The 12,706-nt window shown below is 38.4% G+C and overlaps 1 protein-coding gene across 7 annotated transcripts in view; it reads left to right on the top strand.

Annotated features, from left to right (window-relative positions):
* Positions 1-12,706, top strand: part of PLA2R1 (phospholipase A2 receptor 1) — a 128,026-nt gene that overhangs the window by 51,238 nt on the left and 64,082 nt on the right. For all 7 annotated transcript variants that reach the window (XM_077957093.1, XM_015110225.3, XM_077957096.1 and 4 more), the window contains 2 exons: positions 295-407; positions 7,816-7,985. In XM_077957093.1, the coding sequence (XP_077813219.1) occupies positions 295-407; positions 7,816-7,985 (283 nt within the window). The remainder of the gene's footprint in view (positions 1-294; positions 408-7,815; positions 7,986-12,706) is intronic.

Raw genomic sequence — 12,706 nt, 5'->3', positions numbered from 1 at the left:
GAGGCAGAGATCTCGAATGAGTGCCCTTTATTTTCATTTACTTTTAAGGTTTCACATTTTAAGTAAATTAAAAATTTTACGTTTTAAGATAATAAATCAAATAAATGTAGAAGTGGCTATAGTTAATGGTGTTACCAGATAGAAGAAATATAAAAATATCAAGACGAAAATTCAAGGAGTTTTAAAGGAGTAAGAGAAGATAGTCATGTAGGTGGTAAAAGAGTATGCAAAAATATCTCTTGGTATTTAACTAAATCAGATTGTGTCCTTAATTTCCCTTTGATTCTTTTTAAGGGATGGGAGAGACATGGTGGATTCTGTTACAAAATTGACACAGTCCTTCGAAGCTTTGACCAAGCTTCCAGTGGTTATTACTGTCCTCCTGCACTTGTAACCATTACAAACAGGTAAATTAAATTTTTTTTTAACAGAAGCAAGACGGCTTTGACGTGAGGGCTCTTGGAATGATAAAATCTAGCTACAATCATAACTCGTCAAAATCTAAATCGTGCTATACATCAAAGTACAAAATTATTTAAATTATTTATTGAGATGAATTTAAATTATACTGTGTTATTCCAGAATTGGTTTTTGAGTAATCAATAATAAAATTTAAGGTGACCTTTACTTTCCATAAAGATTTATTAATTATCCAGCTTTTCTAATATATTCAGATGTTTTTAGATTTTATCTTCTAACTGCTTATACTGGAAAAGAAACACATTATTTATTTTTTTATTTTATTTTATTTCATTTTTTTGAGACAGAATCTTGCTCTGTTGCCCAGGCTGGAGTGCAGTGATGCAATCTCAGCTCACTGCAACCTCCACTTCCTGTGTTCAAGCATTTCTCCTGCCTCAGCCCCATGAGTAGCTGGGATTACAGGCACCCGCCACCACGCCCTGCTAATTTTTGTATTTTTAGTAGAGACAGGGTTTCACCATGTTGGCCAGGCTGGTCTGAACTCCTGACCTCAAGTGCCTCAGCCTCCCAAAATGCCAGGATTACAGGTATGAGCCACAGTGCTCAGCCAAAACACATTACTTAACAAGTATTTTTTTAATGTAATGTATGTGAGTTGTATCAGGGTGTTTTTAGCAGAAGAGAAACTATAATATGTAGAAGATATTCAAATCCCTCACCATCACTTCTATTTTATTTAGACTGAGACTTCTCTGTGCACATATGCCTTCTTGATGCTGGCACAAAAACTGTGCCCTTTTTACACTCCATACAATCTGCAGCATGCTACCGATGCATAATACCTGTAGGGGATAAAAGTACCAAGAGCAAAGGTGACCTCATATCACTATCGATGCCAGGAGGACAGTGGGGGCTGGAACACCTGGGAGACCCATTCCTCCTGGGGAAGACAGAAGCAGGGTAGAACTCCAGTGGTGCCACAGGAAACTACACCTGCAAAGCAAGTCACTTGCATATTTGCCTGGGCCATTGCCTTTAAAAATATTCACTGAATACCAGCAAATAGGACAACTGGTTTTACCTAGAGACCCTTCCCATGTAAGTCTAATTTGTAGAGGAATTCCTGTATAACTTCTCTGCTCCTCCCATATTGGAAGTCAACATGCAAAGCTGCCAGTATGTCCTTCCTCCTCTTACCCTCTTACTTTCTTGCCTTCTTACCTAACTTCTGTTCCAAACAATGCACAGGCATGCATACACACACACACACACACACGCGCACACACACACTCACACAAAAAGCACACATACACACGCGCACTCAAATGGATTGATAGCATTTGGTAGACTAAATCACCTGGTGAAACATTTTACTTTCAGGAGATCCTCCCATCGAAATATAGCACTACCTTTGATGTATTTCAGCATTGTTTTTAGTTTTACCTTTCTCCCCCCAGGTTTGGCTAACAGGCAGAAGAAAGCCTTTATCAATTTATTAACTCACCCAAAAGGTTCCAAGAGCACCCTGGGTTGGAAGTCCCCCAGTCAGTGAGTCAACATTGGACTTTACAGGAGCCTGACCAATGAAGCTATATGCTCTTTTGTTAATTACAATTTCATTATGTTTTTTACCAAAGAAAATAAGGCTAATTGTTTCACCTGGTTTTTATGTCTTATTCTTTATTTTTTTGTTTAATGTTCATTGAGTGCCTGCCACATACCTGGCACTGTGTTAATTATTTTTCATATGTTACCTGACCACACAAAAAATTAATAGCCAAGAGTTTATTAGAAAATTATTTTTTGAATACCTGTTTTGTGAGAGGCCCCGTATTAAACACTGACATGCTACACACAAGAAATAAAAGGCATGCTATTATTGTCCAGTGCTTTCTGAAACCCAGCAGCTGAAGAGATAGAACATAGACACAAGAAATAAGTGAAGAAGGTAGAATAGCACAATAAATGGATAAACTCACAGTGACATTACAGATAACCCATAGCACCAAAGTGACCCAAGCTAAGGCAGAAATCTGTTAGAACAAATGCTTCACATTCTATGAACCCTTTGGGGACCTCATACAAATGACAGAAAGTATCTGAGAAAAAAAATCTGTTTCATTTTCCCCAAAACTGGATACAAGACTATGTTGTGAATACTTTTAAATGTTTTCTCTGGTAAACTGTAGTCAGTAGCCAGCGCTCATGCCCGATCCAGCTCTAAAGCAGAACTATGGCATAGGAAGTCTGTTTTTATCCCAGTCTTGGCCTCCTAGGCCTGTCCAGATTGCCCTGTGCTGGCGTGCTGCCTGGTCACCAGTCAAGCCCTGAGGGAATACAGATGAACAGGGATGTGTCATCTGTCCAAGTCAGTTAACAGATACTTATGCTACCCCCAAACATGTCTACGTTCAAAGCAGCGACTCCCACACAGGACTCACCAGTTGAAGAAAGGAAGGGCCAATGCTCTTGATTTTTAATCATTCAGACCCCATCAGGGAAGAAACAAGGGTCCACACTGTACTACTTTTGATTCACAATACACATTGGAATTTTTGCAAACGCACCTTTTGTCTGAGAAGGTTTGGCAGTAGACAGAAAGTCTCTCAGATCCAGGAGTGTCCACTAACGGCCGTGGTAATCATTTTCTTCCATTACTGATTTCCTGTTTGAGTTAAGACACTGCTGTCACTCTTCAGTACCCAAGCTTGTAGTTGCTAATTGATTTTCCACTCTTCTGCACAATGGAATGACAGGTTTGATGGGCACAATTAGAACCACCTGCTACAAATTACTTATTTCTTTTGTGATCAGGCAACTGCTCCTGGTCTAAGACTTTTAACACTTTGTGGAATAGAGAGGGGAAGAAAAACAGATCCTTATTGTTGAGTAACAAATTTGTATTTGCTTGCTGATTGTTACAAAATCATTTCAGGCCTGGCCACTTTGCTTCCAGACAAAGCATGAATGCAGAAGTTGAGTTCCAAAATTATAACGCATAATTGGCTAAATCCATGTATGTCTAAATTTTGAATCAATCAGCCATGGAATATTGGTACAAAATAATCCAAATGGCATTCAATTTTGTGAATTTTGCCAAAAGTGAGAAATTCTGCAATATCTCATTTTCTCCTAAGTTTATTTTACTTTCATTTATTTTTGAGGCAGTGTCTCACTCTGTTGCCCAGGCTGGAGTGTAGTGGTGCCTTCATGACTCACTGCAGCTTTGACCTCCTGGGCTCAAGTAATCCTCCTGCCTCAGCCCCCCAAGTAGTTGGGACTACAGGCGTGTACCACCATGCCTGGCTAATTTTTTAAATTTTTTTGTAGAGACAGATTCTTGCCATGTTGCCATGGCTGGTCTTGAACTCCTGGGCTCAAGAAATCCTCCTGCCTTAGCCTCTCAGAGTGCTGGGATTATAGGCGTGAGCCACTGTGCCTCTCCTAAGCTTAAATGTGCATTATTTTAAAGCATTTTTACAGCTCTACCATTTTCCTGCAACTGTCATATCTCCCCAAAACACTTTTGCAGTTAATATTTTTTATTGTGGTAAAATATAGATAACACACACATAAACATAAAATTCACTATGTTAGTCATTTTTAAGTGTGCAGTTCAGTGGTGTTAACTGCATTCACATTGTTGTTCACCACTACCATCATCCATCTCCAGAACTCTTTTCATCTTCCCAAACCGAAACTCTGTACCCGTTAAACAATAGCTGCCTATTCTCCCCTCCTCCCAGACCCTGGCAACTACTATTCTATTTTCTGTCTCTGTGAGTTTAACTATCTAGGTGTCTCATGTAAGTGTAATTATGTTTTTTCTGTATCTGCTTTATTTCACTTAGCATGTTGTAGTGTCAGCATTTCCTTTCTGTTTAAGGCTAATTAATATTCCATTGTATGTATATACACATACTGTTTATCTATTCATCCATTAATGGATATTTGGGTTGCTCCCACCATTTGGCTATTGTGACTAATGCTGCTATGAACATGAATGTACAAATACCCTTTGAGTCCCTGCTTTCAATTCTTTGGCATGTATGCCTATAAGTGAAATTGCTGGATCATATGAAAATTTAATTTTAAATTTTTTGAGGAACCGCCATACTCTTTTCCATAATGGCTGCACCATTTTCCATTCCCACCGGTAGTGCATAAGGGTTCCAGTTTCTCCACATCCTAGCCAATGCTTCCTATTTTCTGGTTGTTTTGTTTTGATAATAGCCATCCTACTGGGTGTGCAGTGGTCTTTCGCTGTGGTTTTGATCTGCATTTCGCTAGTGATTGATGCTGTTGAACATCTTTTCATGTTCACGTGCTTATTGGCTAGCTATATATCTTCTTTGGAGAAATGTCTATTCAAGTCCTTTGCCCATTTTTTAATTGGGATGTTTGTCTTCTCTATTGTTTAGTTATAGGAATTTTCAATATATTCTGGATATTAATCCCTTATCTGATGTATAACTTGCAAATACTTTCTCCCATTTTGTGGGTTGCCTTTTCATTCTGTTGATAGTGTCCTTTGATGCACAAAGTTTTTAATTTTGATGAAGTCCAATTTATTCATTTCTTATTTTGTTGCCTGTGCTTTTGGTATCATATACAAGAAATCATTGCCAAATACAATGTTATGAAGCCTTTTTCCTATGTTTCCTTTTAAGAGTTTTATAGTTTTAGCTCTTATGTTTAGGTCTTTAATCTACTTTGAGTTCGTTTTTGTGCATAGTATAAGGTAAGGGTCTAACTTCATTCTGTTGCAAGTGGATGTCTAGTTTTCCCAACACAGTTTATTGAGAAGACTGTCCTTTCTGCACTGAGCAGTCTTGGCACCATTCTTGAGAATCATTTGACATATATGCAAGGGTTTATTCCTGGTCTATTCCACTGGCCTATGTGTTAGTCTTTATGCTAGTACCACACTGGTTTTTTGTTTCATTTTGTTTTTGAGACAGGGTCTCACTCTATCACCCAGCCTGGAGTACAGTGGCTCCATCATAGCTCACTGGAGCCTTGACCTCCTGGGCTCAAGCCATCCTCCCGCCTTGACCTCCCTAGTAGCTGGGACTACAGGCATCTACCGCCACCACTCACAGCAAATGTTTTTTATGTTTTGTAGCAACAGGATCTCCCTATGTTGCCCAGGCTGGTCTTGAGCTCCTGGGCTCAAGCAAGCTGCCTGCCTCAGTCTCCCAAAGTGCTGAGATTATAGGCATGAGCCAATATGCCCAGCCCACACTGTCTTGATTACTGTAGCTTTGTAGTAAGTTTGGAAATCAAGAAGTGTCAGACCTCTAACTTGGTTTCTTTTCACAATTATATTGGCTATTCAGGGTTCCTTGAATTTCCATATGGATTTTAGGATGAACTTTTCTATTTTTGAAAAAGATATCATTGGGATTTTGATAGGGATTGCATTGAATATATACATCATTTTGGGTAGTATAAGCATCTTAACAATATTAAGTCTTCCAAGCCATGAACACGGGATTTATTTCCATTTCCTTGTGGCTTCTTTAATTTCCTTCACCATTTTGCAGTTTTCAGTATACAAGTCTTTCTCGTTTGTGTAGTTTATTCCTATGTATTTGGGGGGCACTATTGTAAGTGGAGTTATTTTCTTAACTTCCTTCTGGCCAAACTCCACATCGTTCTTCCTGTCGGTGACCTGCTGGCCTCTGCCGGTGCCTGTCGGTGTGCTCTTGTACCGGTGTGCTCCTCTGGATGTCCAGCCGCTTGTCTCTCTTCCCACTAGGGTCTCGGGGGGTTTTATAGGCAGAAGATGGGGGCGTGGCAAGCCAGGGCGGTCTTGGGAAATGCAACATTTGGGCACGAAAACAGAAATGCTTGTCTTCACCTAGGTCTGGGGGCACAGGCCGGGGGTGGAGCCCTAACCAGGAACCCTGCCCTTCTCCTCCCAGCACTTCCCTGACCCCGTATTACTTACTCTGCCTTGGAGGAGATAGAGAAAAGCAGATCGTATATTATTGAGAGCATGAACCAACTGAAGTGTAAGGAAAATTACAACAGCATGTAGGCAATATTTAGTCTTCTATACATTTCTTTTGAAGCACATTTATGTAAGGTTCTGCCAGTATGATCTGGATTAAAAAAAGAACTTTTCCTGTTTCGAATGTGTGCTATTTAGGTTATTAATAGAGTATCTGCAGAAAATATTTACTAAAGCATGATGAAAATCCATTTCCCCGGCAAAGATGAGTACCATAAATGCCTAAGATCTCTAAATGTTGCTAATAATATCTGTAAGACACTTAAAATTTTTCCTTCTTTTTATTCTTCTCTCTTTTTATCTCCTATTTCCTTTGAGACTCCCCTATTCATAAATGACCCCATTGCTTTTGCTTCCCTTAGCAACTTAAGGATGCACAGTAATGAAAAAAACCACCAAAATTGAATAAAAAGGTCTAATTTGCTTTTTCCTTAGGTTTGGCTTCAGCCTTTCCTTTCCCACTGACTCAGCAGGTCTGCCCGGAAGTCACCACTGTTTCAAATGTGTTTCTTCTAACTTTATATGTTCTAAAAATAGCTTTCTCAAGATAGTTTCAACTTAGCTGAAAGGTTCAATGCTAGTTAAGTTTTAATAGTCATGATTTTCTTGGTAGGTGTGCATGTGGAAGCATGTATGCAAGTTTTCTAGATTCTGCTTTTGACGCATTCATACTGGAAGGGGGGCACTGCCACCAATCATTAAACAGTAATTCATTCAGCTGTTTGGGAAGTACATTAGTGGATGTAGAGCTTTAGATTAGTTCCTGGGCTTTCACATTTTTCTTCAGTGAACATGCAGATTTAAACACATTTGAATAAGCTGAGACCTACCTGTGCCTATGAACACACTGATTTGGGAGACATAAAATTGCTACTTTAATTTCTGTTTCTTTCTCCCCAGGCAAGTATGGTAGGTGGGTGCATGTGAACTCTGTATTAGTAAATGCTCATTCAGAAAAGCATAATATCTTTCCTCCTCCCTCCTGCCCACCCTTACCCCATGCATATTGTGGCATGGTTTGTGTGGTGTGTGGCCTAATTACAAAATAGGCCACGTCGTACTCCAAGAAATGCATTGCTGGCCATATGAACTTTACCACCTATGCTTTGAAATTGGAGCTGGACTTTATTCCGTGCAAGAATTAAGCCCCATATGCAAGAGTCAGATTCTCCTCACTCATGTATTTCTGGGAATTGCACTGACATTCGGCATTTATTAGTAATGTTCAGGGTCTTTGGGTGTTTTCCTGCTCCATGTTCTAAAGAATTAATGAGAAACGCTTACTCTGGGGCCATTCTGTGCACTTCATTATGCTTTAATGACTTTTTTTATTGCCCAGAAACTTAATATGATCACTTCTTTTTTCCCCTTTTAAGGTTTGAACAGGCTTTTATTACCAGTTTGATCAGTAGTGTGGTAAAAATGAAGGACAGTTATTTTTGGATAGCTCTTCAAGACCAAAATGATACAGGAGAATACACTTGGAAGCCAGCAGGGCGGAAACCTGAGCCGGTGCAGTACACACACTGGAACACACACCAGCCCAGTGAGTAGAGTGAGCTGCATCGCCAACCCTCCCTCACCTCTGGCTCCTGTTTTCTTTACTCCAAATTCCTTCTACCCCTTGGTCCACCTCCTTTGATTCTTTCTTAATGTTTTCTTAATGCCTAAATCAACTACAAGGATCAGCACAGGTTAACAGGGGGTGACATATGGCTGATCTTTGTTTTTATTTATTTATTTATTTACTTATTTATTTGTTTGTTTGTTTTGAGACAAAGTCTCGCTCTGTCACCCAGCCTAAACTGCAGTGGTGCAATCTCAGCTCACTGCAGCCTTGACCTCCCGGGCTCAAGTGATCCTCCCACCTCAGCCTCCCCAGTAGCTGGGACCACAGGCATGCGCCACCACACCCAGCTAATTTTTGTATTTTCTGTAGAGACAGACTGGTATTGAACTCTTGGGCTCAAGCAATCCGCCCACCTTGGCCTCCCAAAGTGCTGGGTTTATAGACGTGAGCCAAATTGCCTGGCCCGATGGTCGTTTTTAAAACTATAATCCATATGAGTCATTTGACATATTAAAGGTATAAATTCATTGCTCAAGACCACCACTGTCTTTATTAGCAGCAAGTCCAGTTTCTCCCTCCTAAAGTCTTTCTCCCCACCTGCAACCCCCCCACCCCACTACCTAAGAATCTCAAGCGCTTGCTCAGTTCAGAATGGTCAGTTAAACTTCAAAGTACAGTGGCTGGGCACATATGGGTACATCCAGTCAGTTCACAGTCACTGCCTGGGGTACCTTAACCAGGATTCCAGCTCTACTAGTTCATCCTCAGGTGTTCAGCTCTGAATCCCAAGGCATGAAGCTGTGCCAGGTTGGTCAGTACCAGAGAAACTGATGGCTTCCACCACAGCCTACACTAGAACCTGTGTCTGTGGAACAAGCTTCAGGCTCTTGTATTAAGCTGAGGTCGACAGCCTAGACCCAACAGCCCCTATATTTCAGAGTGAGTTCTTGCTTGCCTGGATCTCCATCAGGGCTATGCCAGAGAAAACAGCAAAGAGTTACCAAGTTTGTATCTAGAGGAAATGGCTTAGGGGCCCCAGGCTCTTCCCTCCCTGAAGAGGGAAGAGACACAGAGGTAGAAAATGTTTTAAAAATATTAACAAACATGGAGGAGAGGTTGAGTCACTGGAACGATAAAAGGAAAGGTTAGAATGAATGGGAAGAGGCAGTATTTGAAGAGATAATGCTTGAATAGCTAGTGTAACAAATAAAAACAGTAAACATTTATACAGTAAACATTTATTAGAATATGCCTCATATTTTATATAGGAGATTTAAAAACCACATTCAATTTCTGTAATGCTTATAAGACTATTGAGACTTCCTACTTCCTTCCAAGTGCTGCTTGAGTTGTATCCCACAAGATTTAGTAGAGTTTTATAATTTTTCAATTGAGAATACATTCTAATTTCCAATATGAATATGATTTCAACCCATAAATTAGTTAGAAGATTTTTTTAATTTCCCAAAATACAGGTGTTTCTAGTTCCTTTTGTTGTCAATACCTAATTTAATTGCACTGTGGTCAAGAAATACTGTTTGTTTGGTGCCTGTCCTTTCAAATACAGAGTTGGTATTATGGCCTTGCATGTGATCATTTTTTTTTTTTTATATCCCATATGTACTTGAAAAGGTTGCATATTCTGCTTTTGCTACATGAAATGCTTCATATCTGTCAACTGATTATGTTACATGTGCTGTTCAGATCATCTATAGCCTGCATATTTTTTGCCCACATGATCAATCAATTACTGAGAGTGTTAAATATCTCCCACTATGATGGTGGATGTAGAAACTTCTCCCTGTAGTTCTGTCGAGTTTTTATATTACATACTTTTTAGGCTGTTTTATTAGCAACATACAAGTTTAGAATCATGATATCCTACCTGTGGTGTCAAAATCGGTATAGTATCCTGAGTGATCCTCTTGTTCTCTCAAAATTATTTTCTCCATAGAGTTAATTTGTTCATGAATGTAGCTACAGTAACTTTTTAAAAATTAGTATTGGCCTAGTACTTTTTTTTATTTTTTCTAACTTTGAATATTTTTGTGTTCTTAGAGTTAATGTATCACTTATAAACAGCATATAACTAAATTTTTAGAATCTTATTCACACATTTGTTGTCCTTAACTGCAGAGTTTGGTTTACTTATATTTTTTGTGATTATGTATAGAATTGGATTCATTTCTTCCATTTCATTATGTCCTTTCCATTTATCCTGCACTTTTTAGTCATGGTTTCTCTTCTTTCTTGCCATCTTTTGAATTTATCTTTTTCTTCTTTTCTCATTTCATTCTTTCCCCTTTACTTATCTGGAAATTGTATTATCTAAATCTATGTTTTTATATGTTACACTAGCTATTCAACATGCATTCTTAACAAAATCAACAATACCATCTTTGCTCTCATCTTTAAAAGGATTGTAATTTGCTGTTGCTGCCTAGTTTTGAAAATTCTGAACTGTTTCATTTCTGTTAGCCATGATTTTGTTGTTGCTATCTTTGCAGTGAATATTTGTTTAGATGTATTCATATGCTAACTATATTTATTTCATTTCTAGAAAGACTATTTCTGTTTTAAATTTGGTTTGTGGCTCTTTGTAGTCACTTGTTTCCTACTCATATTTTAAAGATTCTCTTTTATTTCCTTAAGTATATCCAAGTTATTTTGTATTTGGTTTCTAACAATCTCATACCTGAAGTTTTATGGGTCTGTTTCTGGATCTCATTTCTTTCACTTTGTGGGTTTTGCCTGGAACTACTGATTTTTCTATGTACTTTATTTATGGGAGTTCTGTAACCCCTAGGTTGAAGTTGGGCTCCTCCAATGAAAATTAGCATTTGTTTCCATCACTCAGTTTGAGGCACTACCAACTAAGGACCACTTTAAAAGCTCTGACTGAGGTTTTCTTGAACACATAGGTAGCATGAGTTCGATGACTAACCTGCATGAAGTTTGAGTTGTGGTTATAAATTCTTTAGAAAGTTATTTCTTTTACTATTATTCACTGCCAAGATTGACAGAGACAAGTTTCCTTACAAACAGCTGAGTGAGTATGTTCTCATGTATGCTTCCCAAAAGTGGCCATTTGGGATTCTATTTTATGCAGGTTTCTTCTATTAGACTTTTCATTTTGTATATCTGTTAGGCTTCATCTCCTTTCCCTCAAAATCTCCATGCAACTATCAAAGCAGATGCTCAAGGTCTCCAGAATTAGAAAGAAACCTTTAGGGTAAATCCCGCTAGGAAGGTAGTTTGGCTACCATGGTTCATACTTTTACTTCATTTGCGAGCTCTATAGATTTGTTTATTTTATGCCAACTCAGCCATACATTTATAAAGATGTTTTCAAAATGTTTTATCTAGCATTTCAACTAGTTTGACTGAAAGAATCTTTCAGGGTACCTAATCTGCTGGTTATTTCTCATAGCACCATTTATTTTAACACATGAGATTTTTAGGATGGAGAAGAGATAAACACATGTATTCAGTCTACTGCTCAATCTTTGAGATGTCTCCCTCTGTGTTTTTTTAAAAAAATTTTCTTTCTATAACCCTACTGCATAATTAAAGCCATTCATTTAATGAGCTTTATAGGGCGTTTGTATGACAAGGGAGATTTAAAAATTACCTAATGTGCATGCCTTCATGTTGCTATAATCTGGGAGTGGTGATAGCAAATACAATAAATAACTCGTATATAGAGTCTTAGTCATTCCTGCTGCTATAACAAAGTATCACATATTGGGTAATTTATAAATAACACAAATTTATTTCTCACAGTTCTAGAGGCTGGGAAGTCCAAGATTAAGGTGCTAGCAGATTCGGTGTCTGCTGAAGGCCTTCTTGCAGTGCCCTCACATGGTGGAAGGGCAAAACAGCAAAACGAGAGTAGGACACCCCCTCAGCCTCTTTTATAAAAGCACTAATCCCATTCATGGGATGGAGCACTCATGACTTTATTACTTCCCAGAAGGCCCTGCCTCTTAATACTATCACATATGAATTTTGGAGGGATATATTACGTTCAAACCATGGCAACAGGAAAATATGTGGTGAGTGCTGTAAGAAGTATAAAATAAAGTATTCTAACAGTTAAATGAAGGGAGGATTTATTGAAGTTACCATAAAAGTTCAAGAGGAAGTGGCCTTTCACCTGGGATTGAAAATGTCTGAAATATAGTAGGATTTAGTGGTTAAAGAAGTAAAAAGAATTTTCTCAGCAGAAGCAAATATATGGGGCAACTCTGAGAAATTTTAGGAGCACTGTGTAATTAGAGATTAAGATATATGCAAAAGAGTTGTAAAAGATAAGGCCAGAGTAAGATATTGAAACCACAGCCTAATATTACAAGCTAAAGAGTTTTCACTTCTTATCTAGGTATAGGAAGCCACTAGAGGTTTTGGATCAAAAAATATTAAGATCAGAAGTGTTCTTCATTGAGGGTGTTAAGTAAGGTGATATAAATAGATATAAGAGACTGCACTGCAGGATAACATATGCATAAAGAGTACCTACCCGCTATTGAGTTGAACTAAAGTTCAAATTCCAGCATTATGATCTCAGAGAAATTACTTAATCTCTCCATATCTCAGTTTCCTCTTATTTAAAATAAGGACAGTAATAGTATCTACCTTACAGGATTGTTGTGAGGATTAAAAGAAATATTACATAGTTGCTACTGCATTGTAAATAA

The sequence above is a fragment of the Macaca mulatta genome, chromosome 12, assembly GCF_049350105.2.
Source record: "Macaca mulatta isolate MMU2019108-1 chromosome 12, T2T-MMU8v2.0, whole genome shotgun sequence".
Taxonomy (NCBI): Eukaryota; Metazoa; Chordata; class Mammalia; order Primates; family Cercopithecidae; genus Macaca; species Macaca mulatta.
The sequence above is the reverse complement of the archived record's forward strand: the minus strand, read 5'-3'. Positions and strand labels throughout refer to the sequence as shown.